This window comes from Cetorhinus maximus, chromosome 7 (genome assembly GCF_964194155.1).
Source record: "Cetorhinus maximus chromosome 7, sCetMax3.hap1.1, whole genome shotgun sequence".
Taxonomy (NCBI): Eukaryota; Metazoa; Chordata; class Chondrichthyes; order Lamniformes; family Cetorhinidae; genus Cetorhinus; species Cetorhinus maximus.
The window spans coordinates 33,945,432-33,972,188 of record NC_135885.1 but is presented as its reverse complement, the minus strand read 5'-3'; the positions used below and the strand labels follow the sequence as shown (position 1 = coordinate 33,972,188).

Sequence of the window (26,757 nt, the reverse complement as noted above, 5' to 3'; positions counted from 1 at the left end):
GTGGTACATAATGGCATAAGTTATTCTCACCATAGTTTTCTGGAATTGCAAGCTTTCAGCAAATTCAGGCCAATGTTTCTATATTTACAGAGCAATTTTTTAATGTCTTACTCATCTTATGCATGTTTGTATAATATCAACAATGTGAATAGTTTTTCTGATCAGGTACTTTGGATTCCGTAAGTCTTGACACTTCTTCAATAAACATGAAAACATTTATTACTTGTAGGGTGTTGGTTACAATTTGGAAGGTCTGAAGGAGTCTTTGTAGTCATATATAGATTAACTGTAAGCTTTTATTGATTCTTAGAAATATTTACAGTAAAGGGTACAAGCTAGGAGCTGTCTCCATGCTGGCTGGTGTACACAGCTCTGTCCAACATTAGACTGACCCTGGGTGTGGGTTTCATGCTCTCTTACAACACTGTGTGGGCGGTCTCAATCCCACATTAGCCCTATATGTACCAGACCCTTATACTACATTACTAACTTCCAATATCGCTTTAATCACTTTGCATTTTTATCATTCCCCTGAATGACATCTCATCTCAAAACAATTCCCCCTCCATCCTCTAAATCTGCTTTCACTTGTTCCATTGATTCTATCCAGTTTGAGAAATAGGAACAGATGTGAAATCGATACTTGATATCATATTGGACCTGCAAATTTTAAGTGCATAACTTCAGACTTCTGGTTAATAGCACGCTCTATGAATGGCATCACATGTCAGATACTAACCTGCAATAATGAAGCCTTAAATATGAATGCCGCTTGTTTAACAATATATGTGTTTTTGATCAGTTCTATTTGGCATGTCTCTGTACCATTTCAGTGCAAATTATTTCTAATCCCTATTTCAAGAACTGTTGCTCGTTCTCTAAAAATTATGAAATCCAATTGTACCTCATTTTACATGATGGTTTATTTCCCTTAATTACTTCTATATACAATTTTCAAATTCAACATGAAGAGATGAATATCAGACTCTTTAAAATGTATCCTACATTTCAGTTGGAAAGTAAATACTGAGTAACTTCATCAAAGGGTAGTATGGTACACAACTTTTGAGTGTTCATATACTACATAACAGCTGATGAGGAGGAGGTAGAACTGCTGCAACTACTTGAAACATGGTTTTCATATGCTATGTTTAAAAATATTTGCAATTTAGTAAATTCACTTAACATGTAATTGGGGAAAACATTATATTAATAATTGTTATTATTTTTAATCTAATTATTGGCAGTATTGCTGTAACTATGAAATGCTGTGCACTCGAAAAACATTTTGATTTAGACCTAAAACTAAGTTTGCAGGCGTTTTCTATATATTGTGATGTATTCTAATCATTCAAATTATGCTACAGCAAAGTTTTCCACCATATGGAATAATTTGTATGTATAAAATGGAGACATTGTATATAATATGTCAGCTTCCAGTTTTATTCTTCAGATTTCTTTCTGTAGCGGTTCATAACTAGTTTTTGTTAGATTAAGGGCAAATTGATATGGACATTGTAGAACTTTGAACTTGATTGTTCATGGAATAATTCCCTTGCCAGTTGCACATGCTCAGTTGATCTTTTTTGGAGTGAATAAAGAAATATTATAGCCTAGAGGGAGCTTTAGATTCGAGGGCTTCAGAGGTTCCCTCATAATAGTCCATGACTCCATTTATTCTCCCTTTGTAAATCAGCATTCCTAAGTACCTGCAACAGCTATGAAATAGCACAACTTGACATTCTATTTCCATGTTTCACCCCTATTGTCATAGAATCAGTCAGAAACTTTCAACTTCACTTTATAACAGCCACATTGTATGTTTAGTAGGTGTACAGTCTTTTATAGAAGAAAACCATAAAATAACCAAAATTGTTTGGGAGTAAGAGATTTCCTATACAGAGAACTTTAGTCCATTGTAAGTCAGACAGTTTATCATACCTAAGGCAATAAATTAAATGCGCATGAAACCATTTTAAAAAGAAGGAAAAAGAAAACTAATTAAATACACAGTTTTGATGGATTAAAATAATTCCTTGCGGAAAAGAAGAATTTAAAAAAAATAAATTATATGTATAAATACTCAGTTTGAAAATTTCACATGCTATAAGGTGGGTGAAGATATGCAGTACAACAGTCTTTCCTGGCGGTTTGCGGTTATCAATGCTTAGCAGCAAATTAGGTTTTCAAGTATGCCTTGCAGTGATTGATTGGCGATGTGAATAATAAATTTAGCCTGCTTTGTATAAACCTTGGCTACCATATTTTTGTCATTGTGTACAATTGGTAAGTAGGAAGTGAAAGTCAAGGGAGCTAATTATTTCTACGGATTGCCTAACTGATGAATAGTCTGTCATTCTGAGTTATAGCCTGAAGATTTATTGTGGTTTGAATTCAGTGTTTGGGTCATTACAGATATTCAGAAATAATTATCAAAGATGAAAGGAAGCAGACATGATAAAGTGTGTGATATTTCAGGGCTGTATCATAATCAAACATTCAGCATATAGAATTCGATCTTTCAGAAACCAGACCTAATGTTTTGTGTTAATATAGAATAGTATATAATAAGGACGGCATTGTTCCTAAGACTCTTTAACACATGCCCCAATAAAGAAAGAAATCAGTTGGCAAATATTTCAGAAACCTAGTTCTCAAATCATTTTCTTTGTCAAACACAATGTAATAACTTCAATGCAGAGCTTTGATCTTCCTGTCTGCTTTAAGTATCTTCAGTTGAATTCCAACTCAGTGGTTCACTTTTCAACAGAAGCAGAAGGTTCTTGGCAACATTGTAAAGGTTCTTAATTTTGTGCCAGTAGTGCCCTTAGCTAAAACCTAACAGTTTTTCTATATTTTAGAGTATCACATAATAACTTAGATACAGCACAATGACCCTGTGTGTACTTAACATAAAAACCTTTGTTATTTGAGACCATTTTCCATGGTCAGAAATTCATCTTGTGAATAGAGTGAACCATTTTTCAGTTACACTTACACCTTTATGATTGCTATCAAGACTGGCCTAACCCAAGTAATTTGGACCCTTTTTATCCCATGATGATATAATTGTTTTGATGCCTTTGTTTAATTGGAAACAATATTTATTCTTGCATATCAGTGCATTAAAGACTGAGATTCACATGTATTCTTCAATTCCAACTCCACAGTATTACAACAATAATAATTTTTATTTAAAGTGCCTTCCAGTTGAAAGACAAAAGTACTAAATGCCAAGCAGGAGGAGAAAAGAGATAAATGTAAAAGGTTGAAAGAACAGTAGAAGAACACAAGAAATATGAGCAGGAGTAGATCATATGGCCTATTGAGCCTGCCCCACCATTCATTACAATCATGGCTGATCTTGGGCTTCAACTCCATTTTCCCCATATCACTTAATTCCTTGGGATACCAAAAATCTGTCTATCCCAACCTTAAATGTATTCAACAATGGAGCATCCACAATCCTCTGGGATAGAGAATTCCAAAGTCAAGTAATTCCTTTGAATCAAGTAATTTCTCCTCATCTCAGTCCTAAATGATTGGCCCCTAATCCTGAGATTGTGCCTCTGTGTTTTAGATTCCCCAATCAGCGGAAACAATCTCTGTGTCTACCCAATTAAGCCCCTTCAGAATTTTGTAGGTTTCAATGAGATTGCCTCTCATTCTTCTAAACTCCAGAGAATATAAGCCCAATTTTTAGCTTCTCATCGTAGGACAACTCCCTTATTCTGGGACCAACCTAGTGAACCTTCGCTGTACTGCCTCCAAAAGGAGCATATCCTTTCTTAAATGTTGAAACCAAAACTGTACACAGATGTGGTCTCACCGACACCCTGTACAATTGCAGCAAGAGTTCTTTATTCTTGTACTCCAGTCCCCTTGCAATAAAGGTGAACGTGCAATTTGCCTTCCTAATTGCTTGCTGCACCTGCATACTAACTTGTTGCGTTCCTAGTATAGCACACCCAAGTATCTTCGAACATCAACACTTACATGCTTCATACCTTTTTAAAACAATTCTGCTTTTCTGTTGTTACAACCAAAGTGAATAACTTCACACTTCCCTACATTATACTCCATCTGCCATCTTATTGCCCACTCGCTTAGCCTGTCTATATCTCTTTGTAGCCTCTCTGTGTCTTCCCCACAGCTAACCTTTCCACCACCTTGGTATCATCAGCAAATTTTGATGTATTACCCTCTGTCTATTCACCTAAGTCATTAATATAGATTTGTAAATAGCTGAGGCCCAGCATTGATCCTAGCGGCACTCCAATATTCACTGCCTATCAACTTGAAAAAGAGTTTTCAGGAGAATTTTTAAAACCAGTTTTGAGGTGGCAAAGCAAAGTTGCAGAGGGCAGCAGTATAGTGGCTGAATGAATGGTCGCCTGAAGTGGAGTAGGGAGAACAGAGCACAAAGTACAGTCCAATGTTAAAAGAGCAGTAGATGTGTGGGAGAATGTAAGGTAAACAAAAATTAAAGTGGTAGGGTGGATGGTAGAGTGGGGGGATTTCAAGTGACAATAGTAATTTTCCAGAGTGAACTGATGGTCTTGGGAAGTATTGGTTGAGAGACAGATGTGCAAGTGAAGTCCTGGGAATTTTGGATGAGCTGAAGGTTGTGAATGGTCGATGCTGTGAGGTTTACATTAAATTGGAAGAGGCTTTGACTTATTCAAATTTTAATGTCAGTTAGACAGTTGAAAAGTGCAGCAAAGGCCTTTGGACCAATAGAGGAGTCAGAGAATTAGACTCAGTATCATCAGCAGACTACATAACAGTTGAAACAAAAACAAAAATAAAACTAGCTGGAAAAACTCAGCAGGTCTGACAGCATCTGTGGAGAGGAAGACAGAGTTAATGTTTCAAGTCCATATGACTCTTCTTCAGAAGTTCTAATGAAGAATCATATGTACTCGAAACGTTAACTCTGTCTTCCTCTCCACAGATGCTGTCAGACCTGCTGAGTTTTTCCAGCTATTTTTACTTTTGTTTTTGTTTCAGATTGCCAGCATCTGCAGTATTTTGCTTTTATTTTACATAACAGTTGATATTGTTAAAAGGGCACCATAATTTGTTTAATCAGAGACGACAAAGAATGGACCTCTGAGGTAAACTTGCACATGGAGGAGAAGTTTTGTGGGTAATCTAGTGACAGGTATGAGTTGAACTAGGAAAGAGACATTAGAAGAGACTGAATATCAATAGTGTCAAAGGTACCAAAGCCACAAACACAGAGCATGTCATTTGTAACTTTGACAAGTGTGATTTCAGGACTATGAACAGAACAGAAATCAAATTGATTGATCAAAAGTAAGAAAGGGGTGGGGGCATGAATATTTGTGAAGCAGCAAAGCGTTCTAGGACAAAAGCAAAATATTGCAGATGCTAGAAATCTGAAATAAACCAGAAAATGCTGGAAATACTCAGATCAGGCAGAATCTGTGAGAGAACCAAGTTAATGTTTCAGGCCTGTGACATTTCATCAGGAGTGAGAAAAGTTGGAAATATACTAGGTTTGAGCAAGTGAAAGGGGGTGGGTGGAGGAAGAACAAAATAGAAGGTCTTTAATAGGATGGAATGCAGGACAGATTAAATAAATAGCTGTTATGGTGCAAAGCTAAAGGGAATGGTAATCGGACAAGTTAAAAAACAAAAGATGTGGCTGTTATGACATGGCAGATGATGTGTGATCAAATCCACGAGAGAAACTTGATCACGCGGTCACAACTGTTTTGCAATTTGTATTTTATTTCAAGATGTGTGCCCTGAATTCAGAAGTAATAAGACTACCATGACTTCAGAGGTTTTTAGAAAACTAAATGAAACATTTATTAAGAAAAGAAAAGATTTCAAGCACATACATAGGTCTACAAATTAATACTTTAGTAACTCCTAAAACCCCTAATTAACCTGGCTCCCAATTACACCCCCATTAAGGCAACAGTAAAAAAACAAATAGGTTTAAACAGATCCAGGCAATGTTACACTGGACAGTAGAATTCAAAGTAAGATTTCTCAGCTTCGTTTCCTATAGACTGCAACTTTATGCACAGAGGTTGGAGGCTTTTCATACTTGTATTAGATTTTAGAATGCTTTGTCCTCTGACACACAGCCTCATCTGCTTTATACATGTTTCTCCCTTTTTAATGCAAATTCCATTGTTCCGATATGTCTTTGGAATGTTACGTTTCTCATAATATAAATCTCTTTATAGCCCTAATTTTATCAGTAACCTTTGGGAAAAATAAACACACTGTTTGGCTTAGCTTCTTCTGGCTAGGTGTAACATCGTACCATCTCTTTCAAATTTAAACTAACCTAATTTATCTAAAACTGCAAATTTTCCTTGCACCTCACATTCTAAAACATCAGCCAGGTTTATGTATTTAGCATTTCAAACATAGCTTCTTTTTGATGACTCAAAATCCCGAAACTAGCTGTCTCTAATTCAATTAAGTCCCACATACACACACACACAAACTATCCAAACCCCACTATTAACCTACCTTTACATTATATCATCATAATATTGTGAGAATTATTACATTTTCATGACAGTGTTTAAATGGTATGTTTTTGGCAGTATAGCAGCCATCCAAATGTAAAGTGATTAAGAAAGATACAAGAAAAAACCAAACCAGCAAAGAAACATTTAAAAAATGGGGACAGAGGCTTTTTCTTTATTCTGTCAAAGTATGTGGGTGTCACTGGCAAATAAGCATTGGTTGCCCATCCTTAATTCCTTTTGAACTGAATAGCTTGCTAGGCCATTTCAGAGAGGTTATGATCTAAAATTGTTGAACTCAATGCTGAATCCAGAAGGCCATGAAGTACCTGGTCAAAAACTGAGGTATCGTTCCTCAAGCCTGCATTGATCTTCATTGGAACATTGCAGCACGTCAAGGACAGAAAAATCAGCGTGGGAGCAAGTTGGAGAATTGAAATGTCAGGCAAAGGAAGGAAGCTCAGGGTTATGCCTGTGGACTATGATGTTTTGCAAAGCGGTCGCCCAGTCTGCATTTGGTCTCCCCAATGTGAAGGACACCACATGTTAGCAGCGAATACAGTATTCTACATTGAAAGAAATATGAGTAAATCACTGTTTCACTTGGAAGAAGTGTTTGTGGCCTTACAGTAGAGGGGAGAAAGTATAAGGGCAGATCTTGCATGAAAAGGTGCCATAGGAAAAGGACAGATGTTAGGGGTGAATGAGGAGTGGACCATGGTATTGGAGAGGGAACAGGCCTTTTAGAATGCTGAAAGGGTTATATGATGATATTGTATTCTTGGACTTGGGAAGAAAGGGAAGATTGAAGTTAATATGGTGGTTGGAGAGAGTGGAAGGGTGAAGGTAGATTACTTGAAGGGCATGTGACAGTAGTGATCTCGAGGGAGCTGGGGACTGATGGAGTTAATTTGGGCAGGCAGGCAGTGAGATAGGAAGAGATAAAAGGAGCACGTATTAGGCATCATGGATGCAATGAATGTGTTGATAAAGAAACGTCAGAATGGGATAATTGAGGTTTCAGTTGGGTGGAGGAGAAGGGAAATTTATGGGAGACAGGCAGCGGCAGCTATGTAAATGGTCACAATTTGGGGCATAAAGAAGTGCAAGAGACTGATAGTTCAGTTCGTGTGCAGAGGTGTAAGGCTCAATGTTCTTCAGGCAGTTGTGTGTACCTGTGTCCCAAACTTTGCAGTATTTTTGTGGTGTTCACAGCATGTAGAGCATTTGGCATTGGCAGCACCCAGTAGCTACTGAAGGGGTCAACTAAAAAAATGGTGAAAGTTTATTTTTTATTCGTGGAATGTGATCATCGCTGGCTAAGCCAGCATTTATTACCCTTCTTCAGAGGGCATTTAAGAGTCAACCACATTGTTGTGGGTCTGGAGTCACATGTAGGCCAGACCAGGTAAGAGCAGGTAATGCTTTAGGTGTGAAGGCCCTGTATTTTGATTTAGGTGTATTCATTCACTGTCCCTCTTCTTGCACCTCCATTAAAATTGTACCATTTAGCTTGTACAGATGAAAAGGTTGGACTTCACTGGAACATTGCAGCAGGCTGAGGACAGAAATGATAGCAAGGAAGCAAGTTGGTGAATTAAAATAGCAAGCAACTGGAAGGTCGGGGTCATGCTTGTGGACTGGGCGGAGGTATTCCGCAAAGCAGTCACCCAGTCTCTGATTGGTCTTCCCAATGTAGAGGAGACCATAATGTGAGCAGCGAATACAGTAGACTAAATTGAAAGAAGTACAAGTAAAACGCTGCTTCACCTGAAAGGAGTGTTTGGGGCCTTTGACAGTGAGGAGAGAACACAGCCATTTTTATTGGTGCTCAGCTATTGCTTGGTCCTGTGACTATGCACACACTAAATAAATAACTGCCCTACTGTACCCCATTAATCTTAGCCTTCACATTAACTTCACCAAATACCATCATGTTAACCCAGGTGTCATTGTCATCTTTCTAGTCTTCACTACCTCCAGGAACTCAATCACTGATATGTCTGCCTCTGACTTCCTTACATCCCTTTACCATCCATAACTCTCTACCTATCTCCATCTCTTCAACCCTGGAACAAAACTGTGTTGCAGTTACCTGACCAGTTCATTCTCTAACTTGTCTCCCTCTGGTATCCAGCCATCAAGAGACAGTTGACCTGCTAAACAGTTCTTCATTTCTGCTATCAATGATCTGTCCAATCCCCATCATTCCTCAAGTAGAGTTTTCACCTTTGCATCCATAAATCTCAGGGCTGCGGACTTGAGTGCACCAGCCGAGCACTGATCTTGTCATCCAGCATCAAATTAACCTAGTTCATATTAAGGGGCCGTAACTTCTGATGGAGTGACAATTGAGCTGGATTGCCATTCTGCTCAAAAGTACTTACCGGGAAGTCCAGGCGATCCTATCTCACCTAACCTTCCGACTCAGGCTGGGCAGGATCTGTGGAGTGCAGCTCGCTCCTGGGGCCTACATTTGAGAGTAGCTCAGTCGAAGGTAGGTAAACCACGCCCCCTTTTATACGGCTCTAGCTGCCGTAAACCAAATATGTTTAAAGGTCCAGCCCGGTTTAAAGGTCTTTGACAAACCGGGGAGAAAGTAATTTTATAAAGTAAGTGGGTAGGATTTGTGGGGTGGGGGGGGAGTGGGGGAGGGTCTAATCTGTGGGGTTGGGGAGGTCAGCAGTTGAGCCTGGCCAGGGAGTGGGGGAGAGAGGGGAGTCTGGCCTGGCAATGGTGTGGTGGAGGCGGGGGGAGGGGGGCACGAGGAGGAGGGGAGTGGGGTCTGCTGGGTGGAGGGGAGTCAGGCCAGGTCCAGGGAGGGTGGGGGCGCGGGGGAGGGAGGTCAGCAGTCAGACCTGCAGGGTGGGGAGCTGCATTCGGAAGTTGGGATTTGGTGGGCGGGAAGAGAGAAGGCGAGCCTGGCCAGGGTGAGGGGGAGGTCACGAGTCGAGCCTTGGAGGGGAAGGGGAGGTCAGAAGTTGGGCCTTGGTTGTGTTGGGGGGGTTGGTGGAGGTCAGCAGATGGGCCGTAGGGAGGGAGTTCCTATGAAGGTGGGGTGGAAGAATCCCCTGGGATGTAGTATTTGGGGGATGGGACGTAGTAGTTGGAGGGTGGGGGAGTCCCCTGCTGGGGTGTGAGTGAGGGGAAAGAGTCCCGTGGGGTGGGGAGGATTGGGGGTGGGGGGGGAGTCCCCTGGGAGTTTGGGGGGTGGCAGTAGCCCCCTGGGGGGTGAGTGTGGGCCTGTATAATAGTTACTCCAAAACTAGAAGTGGTTTTAATTCTTCTTTCTTTTGCTGGGTAACTATTGATGCAACTGTTATGGCACAGCCGATGGTAAATGCTGAGTTGTTCAAATCTCAATGGGAAGCTTGAAGCAGCTGCTACAACTTGTTTAGCAATTTGTATAAATTTTGAGATGTGTGCCTTGAACTCAGTAGTAATAAGACCACCAATGCTTATAGGTTTTTACAAAACTACATTAAACAATTATTAGTAAGAGAAATGATTTTAAACACACAGATCTATAAATTACTACTATGATAACTTCTAAACCCCCTACTTAATCTGACTCCCAGTTACACATTCGTTAAGGCAACAGTAAGGCTCATAGATTTTAAAAGACCCAGGCAAGGTGACACACAATACCTCAAACCAGTCAAATTCAAAACGAGTTTTCTTAACTTCAGTTCTTTGAAATCAGCATCATGAGGCATAGGTGCTGAAGGCTTTTCACACTTGTTAGCTCTTAAAAATGCCTACCCTTACAACACAGCCTTCGCTTCTTTATACATATTTTCCCCTTTGAATGCAAATTCCCATTGTTTCACTATGTCTTTGGACTTTATCTTTCTGATAATAAAAATCTCTTATTGCACTAAGTTTTACCAGTAATCTTTGGGAAAAATAAACACACTGTTTCTAAACTTCACCTGACTAGGTGACACATTTCACTCCTCCTTTGAAAACAATCTAGCCTGGTTTATTTAAAAATGCAAATGTCCTTTTACACCTATGTTTACCTGCTTAACATCTCAAACCTACCTCAACTCCTAAAACATCAAAGCCTTCAGACCAGCTGCCTTTCATGCAGTTAAGTCTCACACACACGTACACACACACACACACACAGATACCATTACTTTACAATAAATTCCAATAACATTATGAGAATTATTATATCTTCCTGACAGTAACACAGTTGGAACCATCCAAAATTTACGATTTAGATCACAATTTTGGATGGCTCCCAGTGCACGGCAATTGCCCATTGTAAGTTTGTTCTTCCTGGGCAATTGCCGTGTAATCCTTACCTAGGGACCTCTGGTGGGGGTTCCCCAGCACAACTTTGGTATACCCCCCAGTTACACTGCCCTGGAGCTCAGAAGTTATGGCCAAGAAGTCCTGCACTTCCCTCTCCACAGTGAAATCCTCCAATCATTCCTCATGCTATACGACAAAAGCAAATTCCACTATTTTGAGGGATTGCAAAGCAGAGGGACCTGGCGGTGCATATTCGCAAATCCTTGAAAGTGGTAGGGCAAGTTGATAAGTTAGTTAAGAAAGCATATGGGGCATTTGGCTTTGGTAATTTGGGGTATTGAATACAAAATCAAGGAAGTCATGCTAAACCTTTGCAAATCACTCGTTAGGCCTCAGCTGGGGTATTGTGTACAATTTTGAGTGCCCTTGGAAAGAGTGCAATGGAAGTTTACCAGGGATGAGAGTTTTCAGTTATTTGGAGAGATTAGAGAAGCTGGGATTGTTCTCCCTAGAGCCAAGAAGATTAAGGGGAGACCTTATAGAGGTTTTCAAAATTATATGGGGTTTTGAAGGAGCAAGTTGGGTGAAGCTGTTTCTCTGGGAAGAGTATCAGTAACCAGAATTCATCAATTTAAAATAAATGGCAAAAGAACTAGAGAGGAAGTGAGGACTTTTTTTCCTCCCAGAAGGATTGGTTAAGATTTGGTGCGTACAACCTGAAAAGACAGTGGAATCAGATTTCATAGGAAATTTCAAAGGCTGTCCTAACTGGATTTGAAGAGAACTCAATTGAAGAATTATGGGTTGCGGGTCTAAATAGGATAGCTCTTTCAAAAGAGACACAAAGGCAAGACAAGCTGACTGGCCCCCTTCTGTGCTGTAAGGGATCCTATTTCTGTTCCCTATTTTAAACTATCTTCTTGAATCCTCTGCCTTTATCCCTTCCAATCTTCTCAAATGCTGTGAGAATAAGACTACCCAGACAGTTGCCATAAATGCCATCTCATTTTTCATTACTCCTCCTAAGATGAATAGCTTCCAACTCCTGATTCATCCTGACTCCAATCTTTGCCACTTCGCATCTTTTTCATTTTTTCAGACATCTCCCAGCCAATATCTTGAACAAAAGCTACCTCCTGCCCCTTAACCCTCACCCCACTTGACTTCTAATCTCTCAACTACCTTTACTGCCTCCAGTAATTACAGATATTGTAAATGCCTTTCCCTGTTCAGGCACTATCCCTGTTCCTTTCAAAACCGCCATCACCACTCCTCCTCAAAAAATCCATCCTTGACCCATGTGCCCCCTCCAAATATCACCCAACCATTAACCTCCTCTTATCCAAGATCCTCGAACATAGCTTCCAGTTGTATACTCACCTCATGGAATTGCTTGTTTCAATCCTTTTGATCTGGCTTCTGCCTTTCCCAAATATCCAACAGTCTCCTCAGTGATTAAAACTTTGGTGCTTTATTATTCCTTGCACCTTTCAACATGGTCAGTCACACTGTTGTCCACTGTTTTCCCTCTTTGATCCCTTTAAATGGCACTGCCCTTTTGCAATTGCACTGTGATCTGTCCCAACTAGCCGGTCGACTTTGCATGGTCACCTCAGGAGTTTTCTAATGGTATGGCAGATTTGTAGTTGCTCTGTGGGCATTGAGAGGCAACCAAGTAGTGTAGAACCAATGTCAGTGAAGTAAATAAACAGTCAACCTATATTTTTTTTGGGTGGCTTGGTTGAGAGAGGAATGTTAGACAGGCCAAAAGGAAATGTTCCTACTTTTATTCAGAAGTATAACGGGATGTTTTAACATCCATCAGAGCGTGCAGACTGAACTTTGTTTTAATGTCCCCTATGAAGGATGTCACTTTCAGCAGTGTCAACCTAGATTACGTATTTCAAGGAGTGACACACTTTATCCGTGAGTAACAGGAGATATTTTGTTATATCTTTGAAATGTGTTAAAAGTCTTATGTATAACGTGCACTCCCTGAAAGCGCCGCAGTTAACTCCTGTCATACTTTAGTTGTCATACTTTATGACTCTTAGTAAGCAGTGTCATGGGTTATTGTAAATGCAATTTATATAATATATTGTACATGGCAGCATATCGTCCATCTCGCCATGAGCGACATCACTGGAAACCTGCTTGTAGAAGAAATATTTAATACATTTTTATTAATAATTAATATGAACATTAACCAAATACATTCCAACATTTTTAATGTATAGTGACCATGAGGTTGACCAGCAACAGAAAAATGTGCCTTAATTTAACACAAGAGTGTGAGGTAATGGATTTAAAGAGAGCAAGCAAGGGAGTACACAATAAACGCAAGAATAATGAGAAGTGTAGAGGAACAGAGGACCTTGGAGTGTGTGTCAACAGATCACTAAAGGTAGCAGAACAGGTATATAAGTGGTTAAAAAGGCATACAGGATACTTGCCTTTATTAGCCAAGGTATTATATATAAGAATCGGGAAGTTATGTTAGGACAGTATAAAACATTGGTTAGGCCATAGCTAGAGTACGGTTAGACTTCAGTTCTGGTCACAGTATTACAGGAAGGATGTGATCACACTAGAGAGTGTACAGAGGAGATTTATGTAGACGTTTCCAGGAATTTGAGAATGGAGAATTTTAGCTATGAGGAAAGATTGAATAGGCTAGCATTGTTTTTTTTTGAAACAGAGGAAGCTGAGGGGAGATTTAATTGAGAGCTATAAAATTGTGCAAGACCTTCACTGATGTTGTAATAATAATTTATCCAGACAATTACCACATGCTAGAACTTTTTGAGCTCTAATTCAGCTTTATTAATAATGAATAAAATTGCAATTTTCTCAGGTTGCTTTTTGCCTGTGGGAATTATTTCAATGAATATTTCAACACATTATTTTAATCATGTTTCTGCAACCTCAAGTAAAGCAATATTTTATAGTTCCAAGTTCAGTCTGCAGAGGGACTATAGTCATTAAATTGCATGCTGTTTGGTTTGAGGTCCCATTGCATGATTTACAAGCCTTGTTAAAAAACCCTGTAAAAGGAGGCAAGCTGTGCCATTTATAAATGTAATTTGATGCTGTATTTGCTAATAGTCTTGCTCTGATTTATGTGGATGGCAGTTTGTGCTGCTTTGTGAATCAGAGTAGTTCAGTTTGTTAATACTATTGTCACAAAATAAATTCAAAAAGCCATTTTTGTTGAAATTTTATATGAATGAGGATTGAATATATATCAAAATGTGGAAGTAGGAAAACAGTATATCAGTTGAGTTTTATCGGGATTAACCCTCCAAAACCATTGATGCCTTTTTGTTAAATTTGCTTTTAAATTTGCAACTGAAAGTATCCATTTTTTGCAAAGTGTACTACGTGTAAATGGGAAGAAATGCTCCATATATTCTATACTACGTCACTGTATAGCTTTCAGTCTTATGTTCTTAAAATGTATAATGGGAAAACGTGTGTTGTTTTTCAAATTAAAGCCAAACCTTTTAACTAATTGAAGAAGTATGAGTAATACCTGCTGACTCTTTCAACATACTAATAATAATTATGAATATGTTTGTATGTGTTGTCTTTTCACAGTCAGCAGCATGATTTTTGGCGCCTGGACTACTGGGAAGATGACTTACGTCGCCGCCGCAGGTTCATACGCAATGCCTTTGGATCGATACATCCTGAAGTTCTGTTGAAATCTGCAGAAGACTACGGTTGGTTTTTAATCTTGTTTTTCCTGCAGAGGGATTTCTGAGGAGAAAAGAAAATTTGCATATGCTCTTCATAAAATAGGAAAAATGCAGTTGTTGAATCATTTATAATGCAAAATCTTTTCCAGGAGTTAATTGCTGAAGACCAGCCTTCTTTTTGTAGATTATTTTAGCACACTTGTCAAATCATTTAATAACTACAATACTATTTACTGTATCTTAGCTAAGAATACAATGATAATCCACTACATGGAATGTGGAATTTTACATTGGCATCACATAGTTAACAGGGGTAGAAATTTGAATTGCATCCATGATGTCTCATTTGAGGTCAGAGCCATATTCAGCTTTTGGCCTCATTTAAATGTCACCAATAAGTTGAGGTCCCTGCTACAGCTTATCTGTTGAGGAAGACAGAAATCAGCTGGCTTCTATGATAGACAACTGACAAATTGTGCCTAAGATGAGGCAAGGAGGCAATATCAGGCAGGGCTGAAACATGCCAACAGTCCTAGGAGGAGCACTATTGTTTCTCCTCATCACATGGAACAAAATGCACAAATTTCCTGGTGGTACTTTTTGAGTGTTCTCCACCAGCCCCTTTATGGACAACTGGTTAGGCCACTCAACAAGTGTAACTAAGCAGACACTCTGTCCACTTAAGCATGAATTTTACCAGTAGCTTTCTACAGTCGGCATAGGACGCCAATTTACATATTTATGAACCTAACACCTGTTTTAGGTAAACTCCCTGGTTGACTAAAAGTCACCTGAATCAGTAAGGCATATGGAGCATTTCCAGTGAAAATTAACGAGATAGATAATGACGTGAAATCCTGAGGTCTAATGTGGAAAAAATTGGGGGCAGTGATTTGAACTTCTTTCCACAATATATATTGCTCTTCCATATTTCAATGGAATTTTATCTTTGCTGAATTAATAACAGCCAATTGACTTTATCCTAAATAGGCTGGAGAAAGTGGTTAGAACCTCTGTGCAATTTCAGAAACTGAAATTTATGATTTTGAAATGTGGAGTTGCTCAAGATTGGGTTAATTTTGTTCTATTATAACTTAAATTGGAGTAGTTAAAATACATATTTATAAAGGCCTCAAAATGACAAAGAAAAGATCTTCAGAGTTATTAAGTTACCATCCTCATGGTGATTGTACTGAGCTAACAAATTTTTTAGGTTGTCAAGTGAAAGGGATTCGGTTCAGCCTGCTGGTGTACATTCTGCTGCCGGTGTTGGAGTATAATTAATAATGAGTTGTAAGCAGCACTCATCTTGTACAAAACCTGTAATCTTTTATTAGGAATACACTTTAGCTCTTGTTTGTGAAGCCCTCAGTAATTAGCAATTTGTGGAGACTTGAGTATCCCAGAACCCAATTTATACAATTCACTTAGGCACCTAAACCAACTAATGTTCGTACAAACCTTGTATAATAATGTTTAACTGGGGCTGCAATTCAACAAACCCTGCTGGTGATCATTTGAACCACAATAAAGAATTGCGTAAATATTTTGGCTAACATCTATCCCCTGTTTCCTACTCCCAAATATTTTTCAATCTTTGCACTACCAGGTTGCTACCGTTGCTTTTACAAATAAAACCACCAATACACCTGCATTTTCTAAAGCACTTTAATTTCGACTAACCTTACTAGCTATTGTGGATTTTAAAAAATAAACTTTATTTTTGAATTGGAGGCATACACTTTTTAGTTGTTTCATTTATTTCAGTGAAATGTAGGCCCAGATTTTAAAAATGGGGTGGGAATGGAGTTTGCAAGTGCCAAAGCAGACAGTGCACCAGTAGAGTTTGAGAACATGGGGACCTTGCAATCTTACTGGCGCCATCTCTTTTAAATAGAAGCTCCCGGAGCCCTGCCCAACACCTGGCCAAATTCATTACCTGTCCAACAGGCGGGAGCAGGATTTGGTGGCAGGGTGCCACAGGGTTCCATGGGGACTCTCAGGAATGGTACCTGGCATTCAGTGAGAGGAATGTTCGGGAGGTAGTTGAGAAAGGCTGGGACTGAGTAGCACTGTTACTTGTCCTGACCCGCAGAAAGTTCTAACAGAAGTAATTTTTTAAAGCTTATTTTGGCCAGCACCTTTTGCCCTGGTTCTGTGAAACTTCCACTGATGTGAAGGTGGTATTACGTCTTGGCACTGACATCAAAGGGCAAAGCTTCTGAATATTAAGTAGGCACTCACCAGTCTTTAGCAAAAGCCTTGTTGATGATATGATTTGTTGTCATAAATATTTGCTGGCCAAGAACACAGTGGATTGGAGCCAGGTATAGAATCTTCAAATTGTATCCCATCTGGTGCGCCATTCTCACTAGGCAAGAGGGGTTAAAATTCCATCAGTAGTTAAATTGAGCCATTCTAGATTAAATAATTTGCAAAACACAGGATCCTCTTTTTGTAAAAGGGAAAAACGCTATTGACGAAACTAGCTTTCTGTATTTGCAAATTCAGAAGTGAATGATGTTTTCTTTTAAACAAAATATCTTTAATCTCCCCATTGTTTCCCCATTTATTCTACCAGGATGCATGTCCAAGATTTTGATTAAAAAGGCACTTGGGTTACAGCACAAGACTTCAGTATTTGACAGTCATTCTCTGCAACCATCTGTAAGGGTGTACTGAAGGTACAACCCAAGGTGGAACCTTTGCTGATTTCCCCTCTCCCCAGTCTACTCAATGCTGTGCCTGCTGATCTGGTCAAGATCAGCAATCCACCATCTGTGGGAAAACTTGAATTTAAATATCACACAAGGCTGGGATTCAAACATTCATCAATCAATTTATGGTGCAGGACCACTAATATGTTATGCTACTTTTCCCCACATAAATCTGCCAAGTGATTAGAGGATTCTTTCATCTCCATTTAATTATGCAACTAACCATAGAGCATATGGTCGATCTCCAGATATCCAGGAAATACAGGTGCTGTGGAAGCAGCGTCAACTTGGAAATGTGACCTCAGTGTAGCATCATAATTGAGTGACAGAAGTTAAATTAGAAGAGTTGATAGAGTTAAGAGTTTCAAATAATAAGGGGGAAAATAGCTTTCTAATCACTTTTGGATGTATTTTTGGTTGAAGCAGAAGATGCTGTACAATATGTAACTCATCCAAATGCCACCTTGGTCCAACATCAATCTGTGAGTTAGTGCTGAAATGCCTACGGTCATATTTATATGTTAAAACAATTCAAAATCCAATTTAGTGATTTTTAAAAATGCAGAAAATGGCCAAGAATGCATTTTTCTAGGCATCTAATGGAAGCATGCAGGCTAAACAGAACAGCTGAAAACTAGAAGACTATTGGGAGAAATTGGGCTCTGTAGCACTCATTGTTTAGGTGCCTTGAGGCTACCTAACGGTGGAAAATAGTGTTTTAGATGCACACGCACACTTCCGACAGGAAATGTTCCCAACTCGAACTTGAAGAGATTTGCAATGCACGCTTAATGACAGCAGGCAGCAAACAGAGCCACCTCATCATGGTGACATTTTCGAACACTACGCTTCAGCCTATACCATGTTTTAATGTCAAGCCACAAAACACAACAACAAGTGGCATGAAGGTTCCCCTCTGCACCCTTACAGCAGTATTTTAAAGGCTCATGACTACTTGCACGTTAGTTGCTAGATTATTTCTTCTGGCAGCTGGTGCAATTGCACATATTTTGGAGCTTTTCCATACTTGTCAAATATTTGAATGTGCTATAGGAAGTAATTTCAGCTGATGCTGAATTCCATTTTTGTTCATTTATGGCTTTGTAGACCTTTCTCTTGGAATTGAACATAACTGGGAGAATGAAGAGAGGCCACATAGATCTGGACACACTGCTAGAAGAGAGGAGGGCAGAGGGGCTTTCAGCAGGAGGCCATATACATAGACAATCTTTAAGAATAAATTCATTTCTTCAATTTCAATGAAGACTCCCTGCTGGCTGGGGCCATACTGAGCACAAAGGAAGGTGGTTGTTGTTGGAGGCCAATCATCTCAGGCTCAAGGCATCGCTGCAGGACTTCCTCAGGGTGTTGTTCAAGAGCCAACCATCTTCAACTGCTTCATCAGTGACCTATGCTCCATCATTGTACATGGTGGACAGGCTTTGACGACTTGGGAGGTGTTGTGGCACAGTCTACGGTAAATGCTGAGCCGCACAAATCCCAAGGGGAAATTTGAAACAACTGCCACAACTGTTCAGCAGTTTGTATAAATTTCGAGATGCATGCCTTGAATTCAATAGTAATAAGACCGCCGAGTCTTATAGGTTTCTTACAAAGCTAAATTAAATATTTACTAATAGAAGAAATAATTTTAATCACACACATAGATCTACAAATTACTATTATGATAACTTCTAAATCCACGAGTTAATCCAACTCCCAATTACACTTTACACTTTCATTAAGGCAACAGTAAGATACACAGATTTTAAAAGCCCCAGGCAAAGAAACATGACACCCTGAACAATCCAATTCAAAGTGAGTTTTCTTAATTTCAGTTCTTTGCAGACAGCACCTTGAGGCTGAGATGCTGGAGGCTTTTTGTTCCCACACTTGTCAGATATTAGAATGCCTTTCTTTGTACACAGGGTTCTCTCCTTTATCCACATTTTTCCCTTTGAATGCAAGTTCCCATTGTTTCACAATGTCTTTGGACTTCACCTCTCTAATAATAAAAATCTCTCATAGTGCCAATTTTACCAGTAATCTTTGGGAAAAATAAACACACTGGGCAGAATTTTGCCCTTGATGGGTGGGCGGGCCCCACTGGCTCGGTGGCAGGCGGCAGCCGATTGCCGCCGCTGAAACGGACCCCGCCGCCATTTTAAGTGGGCGGGCCAATTAAGGCCCACCCGACAGGAAGCGCTATGCGCTTTCTGTGTAGGGGTGGGGGAGGGAATCCCCCACATCTCCCTGAGACTAAGTGCTGGCTCAGGGAGATTACTGACAGTGTTGTAAATATCAAAAATAGAATAATAAAAAATTTAATAACATGTCCCCCTCATGTGATAATGTCACACGAGATGGGACATGTTAATAAATATTACTAACACTTTATTAACCTTTTTAAAAACAGACATGAAACCTCATCCCGCCAGTGGATGAGGTTTCATGTTTTTTCAGAAGCCCGCTGGGGCTCCTGGGCTGCCCGCCAACTTTAAGGTTGGACGGGCAGGGCCTTTAATTGCCTTAATGATCCTGTCAATGGCCTCAATTAGCCATTGACAGGTCGGCGGGCAGACAGCTGATCACGCTATCCGTCTGCCTTCCTGAATATTTAAATGAGGCGGGATGACGTTGGGGGTTTCCCCCAACATCATCCCACATCATTTTTGCGTTGGCGAGCGGGCACCGCCCCCAACTCGCCGATGGAAAAATTCAGGCCACTGTTTCTTAACTTCACCTGGCTAGGTGAAATATTTCACCCCTCCTTTGAAATCAATCTAGCCTGGTTTATTTAAAAATCTAAACGTTCCCTTTATACCAATGTTTACCTACCTAACATTTCAAACCTAGTTAATCTTCTGTTACATCAAATCCTTCAGACCAGCTGCCTTTAATTCAATTAAGTCACACACACACATAGACACAGATCCCACTAGTACTCTACTTTAAAATAAATTCCAATAACAATATGAAAATTGTTATATCTTCCTGACAGGAGGTGAGTTATTTGCTGCAGAATTCCCAGCCTCTGACCTGCTCTTGTAGTCGCAGTATTTATAGGGCTGGTTCAATTAAACTTCTGGTCAATGGTGTCCTGCCAGGATGTTGATGGTGGGGGATACAGAAATGGTAATGTTGTTGAATGTCAACGGAAGATGGTTTGATTCTCTCGTGTTGGAGATGGTCATTGCCTGCCACTTGTGTATCACAGTTGTTACTTGCCACTTATTCGCCCAAATCTGAATGTTGTCCAGGTCTTGCTGCATGTGGACGGCATCAATATCTGAGGAGTTTCAGATCACACTGAATATTGTGCAATGGTCAACGAGCATCCCAATTTCTAACCTTATGGATTATCTCAGGCCCATCTACAAGACACAAGTCAGGAATGTGATGGAACACTCTCCACTGGATGAGTGCGGCTCCAACAATACTCAATAAACTTGACTCTGTTTAGGACAAAGCAGCCCGCTTGATTTTTAAGAATTCATTCACGGGATGTGGGCTTTGCTGGCTGGGCCAGCATTTATTGCCTATCCTTCATTGCCCTTGAGAAGATGGTGGTGAGCTGCCTCCTTGAACCGCTGAAGTCCATGTGATGTTAGGAAGAGAACTCCAGGATTTTGACCCAGCGGCAGTGATGGAACAGCAGTATCTTTTCAAGTCAGGATGGTGAGTGACTTGGAGGAGAACTTCCAGGCGGTGGTGTTCCTGTATCTTCTGCCCTTGTCCTTCTAGGTGGTAGTGGTCGTGGGTTTGGAAGCTGCTGTCTGAGGAGCCTTAGTGAATTCCTACAGTGCATCTTGTAGATGGTACACACTGCTGCTACCGTGCATCGGTGATGGAGGGAGTGAATGTTTGTGGATGTGGTGCCAATCAAGTGAGCTGATTTGTCCTGGACGGTGTCAAGCTTCTTGAGTGTTGTGGGAGTTGCACTCATTCAGGCAAGTGTGGACTATTCCAACACACTCCTGACTTGTGCCTTGTAGATGGTGGACAGGCTTTGGGGAGTCAGGAGGTGTGAGTTACTTGTCGCAGGATTCTTAGCTTCTGACCTGTTCTTGTGGCCACAATATTTATATGGCTAGTCCAGTTCAGTTTCTGGTCAATAGTAACCCCCCCCACCACCCCGGAGTGTTGATAGTTAGTGGGGGATTCAGTGATGGTAATGCCATTGAACGCCAAGGGACAATGGTTAGATCCTCTCTTGTTGGAGATGGTCATTGCCTGACACTTGTGTGGCACGAATGTTATTTGCCATTTATCAGCCCAAGCCTGGATATTGTCCAGGTCTTGCTGCATTTGGACACGGACTACTTCAGTATCTGAGGAGTCGCAAATGGTGCTGAACATTGTGCAATCCTCAGTGAACATCACCACTTCTGACCTTATGACAGAAGGAAGGTCATTGAAGAAGTAGCTGAAGATGATTGGGCCTAGGACACTACCCTGATGAACTTCTGCAGTGATGTCCTGGAGCTGAGATGACTGATCTCCAACAAGCACAACCCTCTTCCTCTGTGCTAGGTATGACTCCAACCAGCGGAGAGTTTCCCCCCTGATTCCCATTGACTCCAGTTTTGGCTAGGGGTCCTTAATGCCACATTCGGTCAAATGCAGCCTTGATGTCAAGGGCAGTCACTCTCACCTCACCTCACCTCTGGAGTTCAGCTCTTTTGTCCATGTTTGAACCAAGGCTGTAATGAGGTGAGGAGCTGAGTGGCCCTGGCAGAACCCCAACTGGGCATCAGTGAGCAGGTTATTGCTAAGCAAGTGCCGCTTGATAGCACTGTTGGTGACCCCTTCCATTACTTTACTGATGATGGAGAGTAGACTGATAGGGCAGTAATTGGCTAGGTTGGGTTTGTTCTGCTTTTTGTGTACAGGACATACCTGGGTAATTTTCCGCATAGCTGGGTAGATGCCAATGTTGCAGCTGTACTGGAACAGCTTGGTTAGGGGCGCGACAACTTCTGGAGCACCAGTCTTTAGTACTGGAATTTTGTCAGGGGCCATAGCCTTTGCAATATCCAGTGCCTTCAGCCGTTTCTTGATATCACGTGGAGTGAATCGAATTGGCTGAAGATTGGCATCTGTGATGCTGGGGACCTCCGGATGTGGCCGAGGTGGATCATCCACTCGGCACTTCTGGCTGAAGATTGTAGCAAATGCTTCAGCCTTCTCTTTTGCACCCCATCCACCACCTTAAACGTTCACTCCCTCCACCCACAGATACAGTGGCAGCAGTGTGTAATCTCTACAAGATGCGCTGCACCAACTCGCCAAGCCTCCTTCGACAGCACATTACAAACCTGTAACCCATACCACCTAAAAGCACAATGTCAGCAGACAAACGGGAACACCACTACTGCAAGATCTCCTCCAAGCCACACACCCTCCTGACTTCAAACTATATCATTGTGGATGCACCTACACCAGATGAACTGTAGCAGTTTAAGAAGCTTGCTCACCAACACCTTCTTGAGGGCAGTTAAGGATTGGCAACAAATAATGGCCTTGGCTGCAGTGCTCACATCCCATGAAATAACTTTAAAAAAAAGCACCAGAAAATCGAAATAGGTGACCACATTGCAGATGCCCTAACTATAATCTTCCAAGGTTCTCTGAATTCAGGAACCATTCCTTCAGATTGGAAAATTGGACATTGCACCACTATTTACAAAAGCTGATAGAGACCAAGTCAGCAAATTATTGGACAGTTAGCCTAACATTTGTTGCCAGGAAATTGCTAGAGCCTGTCACTAAGGATAGGGTGGCTGAAAATATTTAGCTGAGCAGAGAGCAGTTTGTAAAGAGTTGATCATGAACCTGATTGTCTTTCTTTTGAAGAGCTAACTGAAGTAATGTACAACGGGAATGCCAATGGATGTTACTTAGATGGATTTCCAGAAGGCATTTGATAAAGTCTATCATAAGAAACTATTAGCTAATATTGAAACTTAGGAATTTAAGGTAAATTATTGACCTGGTTAGGAATTGCTGTGTGACAGGAGACTGAGAATAGGGGTAATGGGCAAGATTGACATACTCAGGCAGAGGCGGGAAGGTGGCACTGCATCCTCTCGCCCAATTAAATGCCTCACCTTCAAACTTGCCTCCGGGGCAGAGGGCATTAAATTGCGCCCAGTTTGTCTCTGAAGAGAGGAAAGAACTGTGTATGTTTGAAATGAGAAGTAAAGGTATTGTATGCTGAAAGGTGTGATGGAGAAGAAGGAATTGTTGAGAGTGGTGGGGCTTGGAGTGAAAGGAGTGCTGTGAGGTTTTTTTGAAGGAAGTAGAGAACTCAATAGCTATATTTACTGCCCTTGTGAAATCATTAAAGTTCTCTCTACATTGAAGCCATGTCATCTCCGTCCAGTCCATTTCAATTGCGGCCTTCCAGCTTCTGGGTAACTTTGTCCTTACCCTCACTTTCTCCATTAAGACCTCCAGGGAAGGATCAAAATAACAATATTACTCTTAATTAGCCATGAAATTTTTCACATTTGAACAATGAAAAATCCAAACAGGGGATATAACTTCATTTTAGCATGTGGATTCTTGCTTTAGATAAGCCTTGGGTATACTGCCAAAAATTGTGCACAGCAGAGTACATATCACATAAGTGTCTCAAATTCATGGTGTTCCATGTATTTCAATGCTGAGTGCTTCTTGCAAGATACCGGTATAGTACAGTTTCTGGAACAACAAGGCCCCTCGAACAGCAGCTTCTCGGTTTTAACTACCCATGTGTGTTTGCCAGAAGTCACTATCTGATTTACACTTCAGTAATGGCGAGTGCTATTAGCTTTACCATTATCTCTACAACAAAATCCAGCCCATTGCCTTTTGGCATTAGTTTATTTGTTATAATTTTCAGTAAATAAATTAACAACATTAAATCTATTACTTAACTTCACATTGAAAGATCACAAGCTATTACAAATGCACTCTTGAAACACAGATTTCAAATAGCATTATAGTTTTAACAACAAATAATTTTCACCCTGTATCAGGCTCCTGCACCTGACTGAAGTGCTACCCCAGTATTTCTACATAATGGTTCTCCAGTGGCTGCAGCATGGGAGGAGTAGGCCTCTTTGGCTCAATTCAGGCTAATGAAATTCTATTAGTCAGCCACTTCTAGCAGTTTAGCCAGAGAGGGCTCAGCTGAGATTGCAACAACTGCCTGCCGCTGCAGCCTGGCCTGGCTTGCTTTCTAGCAAAGTGATAAAATGGTCCAGGGATGTGGTAATTATGTGGCATCAATCTGATTGCCCTGCCACTAAGCTGCAGCTACACATCTGCAGGATACTAAACTTAAAGAGTACTGACTTAAGTAAAGGCCCATTTGTTTGAACATGAACTTGAACCACCAGCATCTCCATAACTGAATCTAAAAATCTTGCGGATCTCCTGGAACACATCTTGCTCCCAAATCTCTTGCTGCAGCACCAAATATACATTTCCTCTTTCCCCATAACATTTCACCTCCAGTTCCCGGCACAGTTGCAAGTACTTTAGAACCTACAATAGTGTTTGATTGCCCAACAGTAAACAGCCTATTGAAATGCATTTCATGCTGCCAGATCATACTCTGTACCCAATAGTTTGACCTGAAAGTGGGGTGGGTCCTCCACTGGCTTCCCAAGATAGCCGCTGCTTTCATCCCAACAACGTCTCATCAGTTTCATGCTGGATTTGACCCCATTATTTAATTGAAGATACTTAGTTTGGATCTGCATTAGTGTTATCGACTGTAACTGTCAAGTACAATTTTGATTTTCTACATCTAAATATGGCAGAGAAGCAAATGTCCTGCCAATGTCAGTCCTTTGTGGCTACATTCAAAACCTCTATTGTAACTAGTTCTGATCAGACGCTACAGTAAAGGCCCGGTGGGCCAAGGAAAGCAACAACATGCAGCAATAATGACAAAGTTAATCAGTCATTTCTGTGGCAGAAAATAATGAGGTATGCTGAAAAAGGCAGATGGGAGAATTTCTGTGCTCCTCAGAGATATGTCTATGCAGCACCCGATTCATCTAAGCAAGTGCACCCATCCAGTTATGACCTTGAAGATTGGAAAGATTCTTGTAACAAATAAACTGCTGAATCAATGTTGACTAGGAATGCACGTATATTATAAAGTTATGGCTTTTGGTAAACAGAATCCTATTATGAATAAATGGAAATGTTATGTCAGAGATGAGGTAAGGCAGATAAGGCATTAACATCTGTTCACCTTTCATCAAATAAATCTGTCAGGCTAGCAGAAAAAGTTAAATAAAACATGATACGGAAAAGTCACAGGATTTCGATTCATAAGTTTACAGAATAGAGCATGCCACTTTTGGAAAAACAGAACAAAAAGTGGAGTATTTTAAAAATTGATTACTTAATATTTTAAGGCTTGGATTGTTGCACTATTTAATTGAGACATTTCCAAAATTCTACATCACTTATAAATCAGCTTTAGTTTAAAGCACCTGGAGCTATTATTGCAAAAATATTATTTTGAATCTAATTGTTTAAACTCCAATTCAGAAATCAGAGCCTATCTTTAACATTAATCATTTAACTTAGCCTTTTTCTTTGGGGGTTTATCAGTATCAATTCTACCAGTACATTGCTTCACAATCTCAAATTTTGAAAATATTTATTTTCTGAACATATTGTAAGTGATCACACTGTGTTTTGGCAGTTTTTGTTCCACACAATCCATGCTTAGATTGCAATGATAAGTCATTTTTAGGGATGGTCAAATGCACTAGGTCAAATAAGGTAAGGTAATTGGCCATTGTCCAGGCAAGACCGTAGGTATCTCTCTCTCTCTTAGAGAGAGACAATTGGTTATATAGTTGAGGGGCACTACTCAGGATCAATCATGGGTCAAGGTAAGGAGGCAGGCCTCCATGAACTAACAACAGGTATGGGGATTGAACCCATGCATTGGCATCATTATGCACCACACATGAGCTATCTAGCTAACTGAGCTAACCGACTCCCACACTAGATCAAGTACCAGTGAGCAAAATTTAATATTGATCAAAATCTTTTTTATTACCAGAAAAGTAATTTCATCATGTGAAATAATGGTCTATTACTTCAAACGATTCAAAGCTTCCTTTGGTAGCTGGGCTTTCTTCATATACTGAATATCATAGCTAGTAGTTACAACAGTACATTTCCTTTTCTATTAGCAAAACCTATCAAGAGTTAAGGGAAAATAAATGATTAAAATATTAAAAGGAAATGTTAATACTGGGAAAGTGTATGTATTTTCTCAGATTGAGAAAACTGACTCCAATATTACCAGAGATCTATTTCTTAATACTTCCTGATATATTTTGATTTACTGTACTTAATTATAACTATTGCCATGTTTCAGAAATGTTCCGATAACATTGCTTCTATCCACACCTTCCTTCTCCCTGATGTCTCAAGTCCCAACACATAGGCCAGGATTTTATGTTCGTCTGGTGGGCTTGGCGGGAGTGGTTTCGGAGCTGACCACCGCCCACGATTGGCTCCGCACTGTGATTTCACGTGGGCGGG

General features: G+C 40.3%; 1 protein-coding gene and 1 long non-coding RNA gene across 5 annotated transcripts in view; one reads left to right on the top strand and one right to left on the bottom strand.

Moving 5' to 3' along the window:
- Window positions 1-26,757, top strand: part of nbeaa (neurobeachin a) — a 1,012,857-nt gene that overhangs the window by 633,563 nt on the left and 352,537 nt on the right. For both annotated transcript variants that reach the window (XM_078545316.1, XM_078545315.1), the window contains exon 38: window positions 14,376-14,500. In XM_078545316.1, coding sequence (XP_078401442.1) covers window positions 14,376-14,500 — 125 coding nt within the window. The remainder of the gene's footprint in view (window positions 1-14,375; window positions 14,501-26,757) is intronic.
- LOC144682705 (uncharacterized) overlaps window positions 1-26,757 on the bottom strand; it is an 80,517-nt gene that overhangs the window by 5,571 nt on the left and 48,189 nt on the right. For all 3 annotated transcript variants that reach the window (XR_013577089.1, XR_013577090.1, XR_013577088.1), the window contains one exon: window positions 14,423-14,537. This is a non-coding gene — a long non-coding RNA (uncharacterized LOC144682705). The remainder of the gene's footprint in view (window positions 1-14,422; window positions 14,538-26,757) is intronic.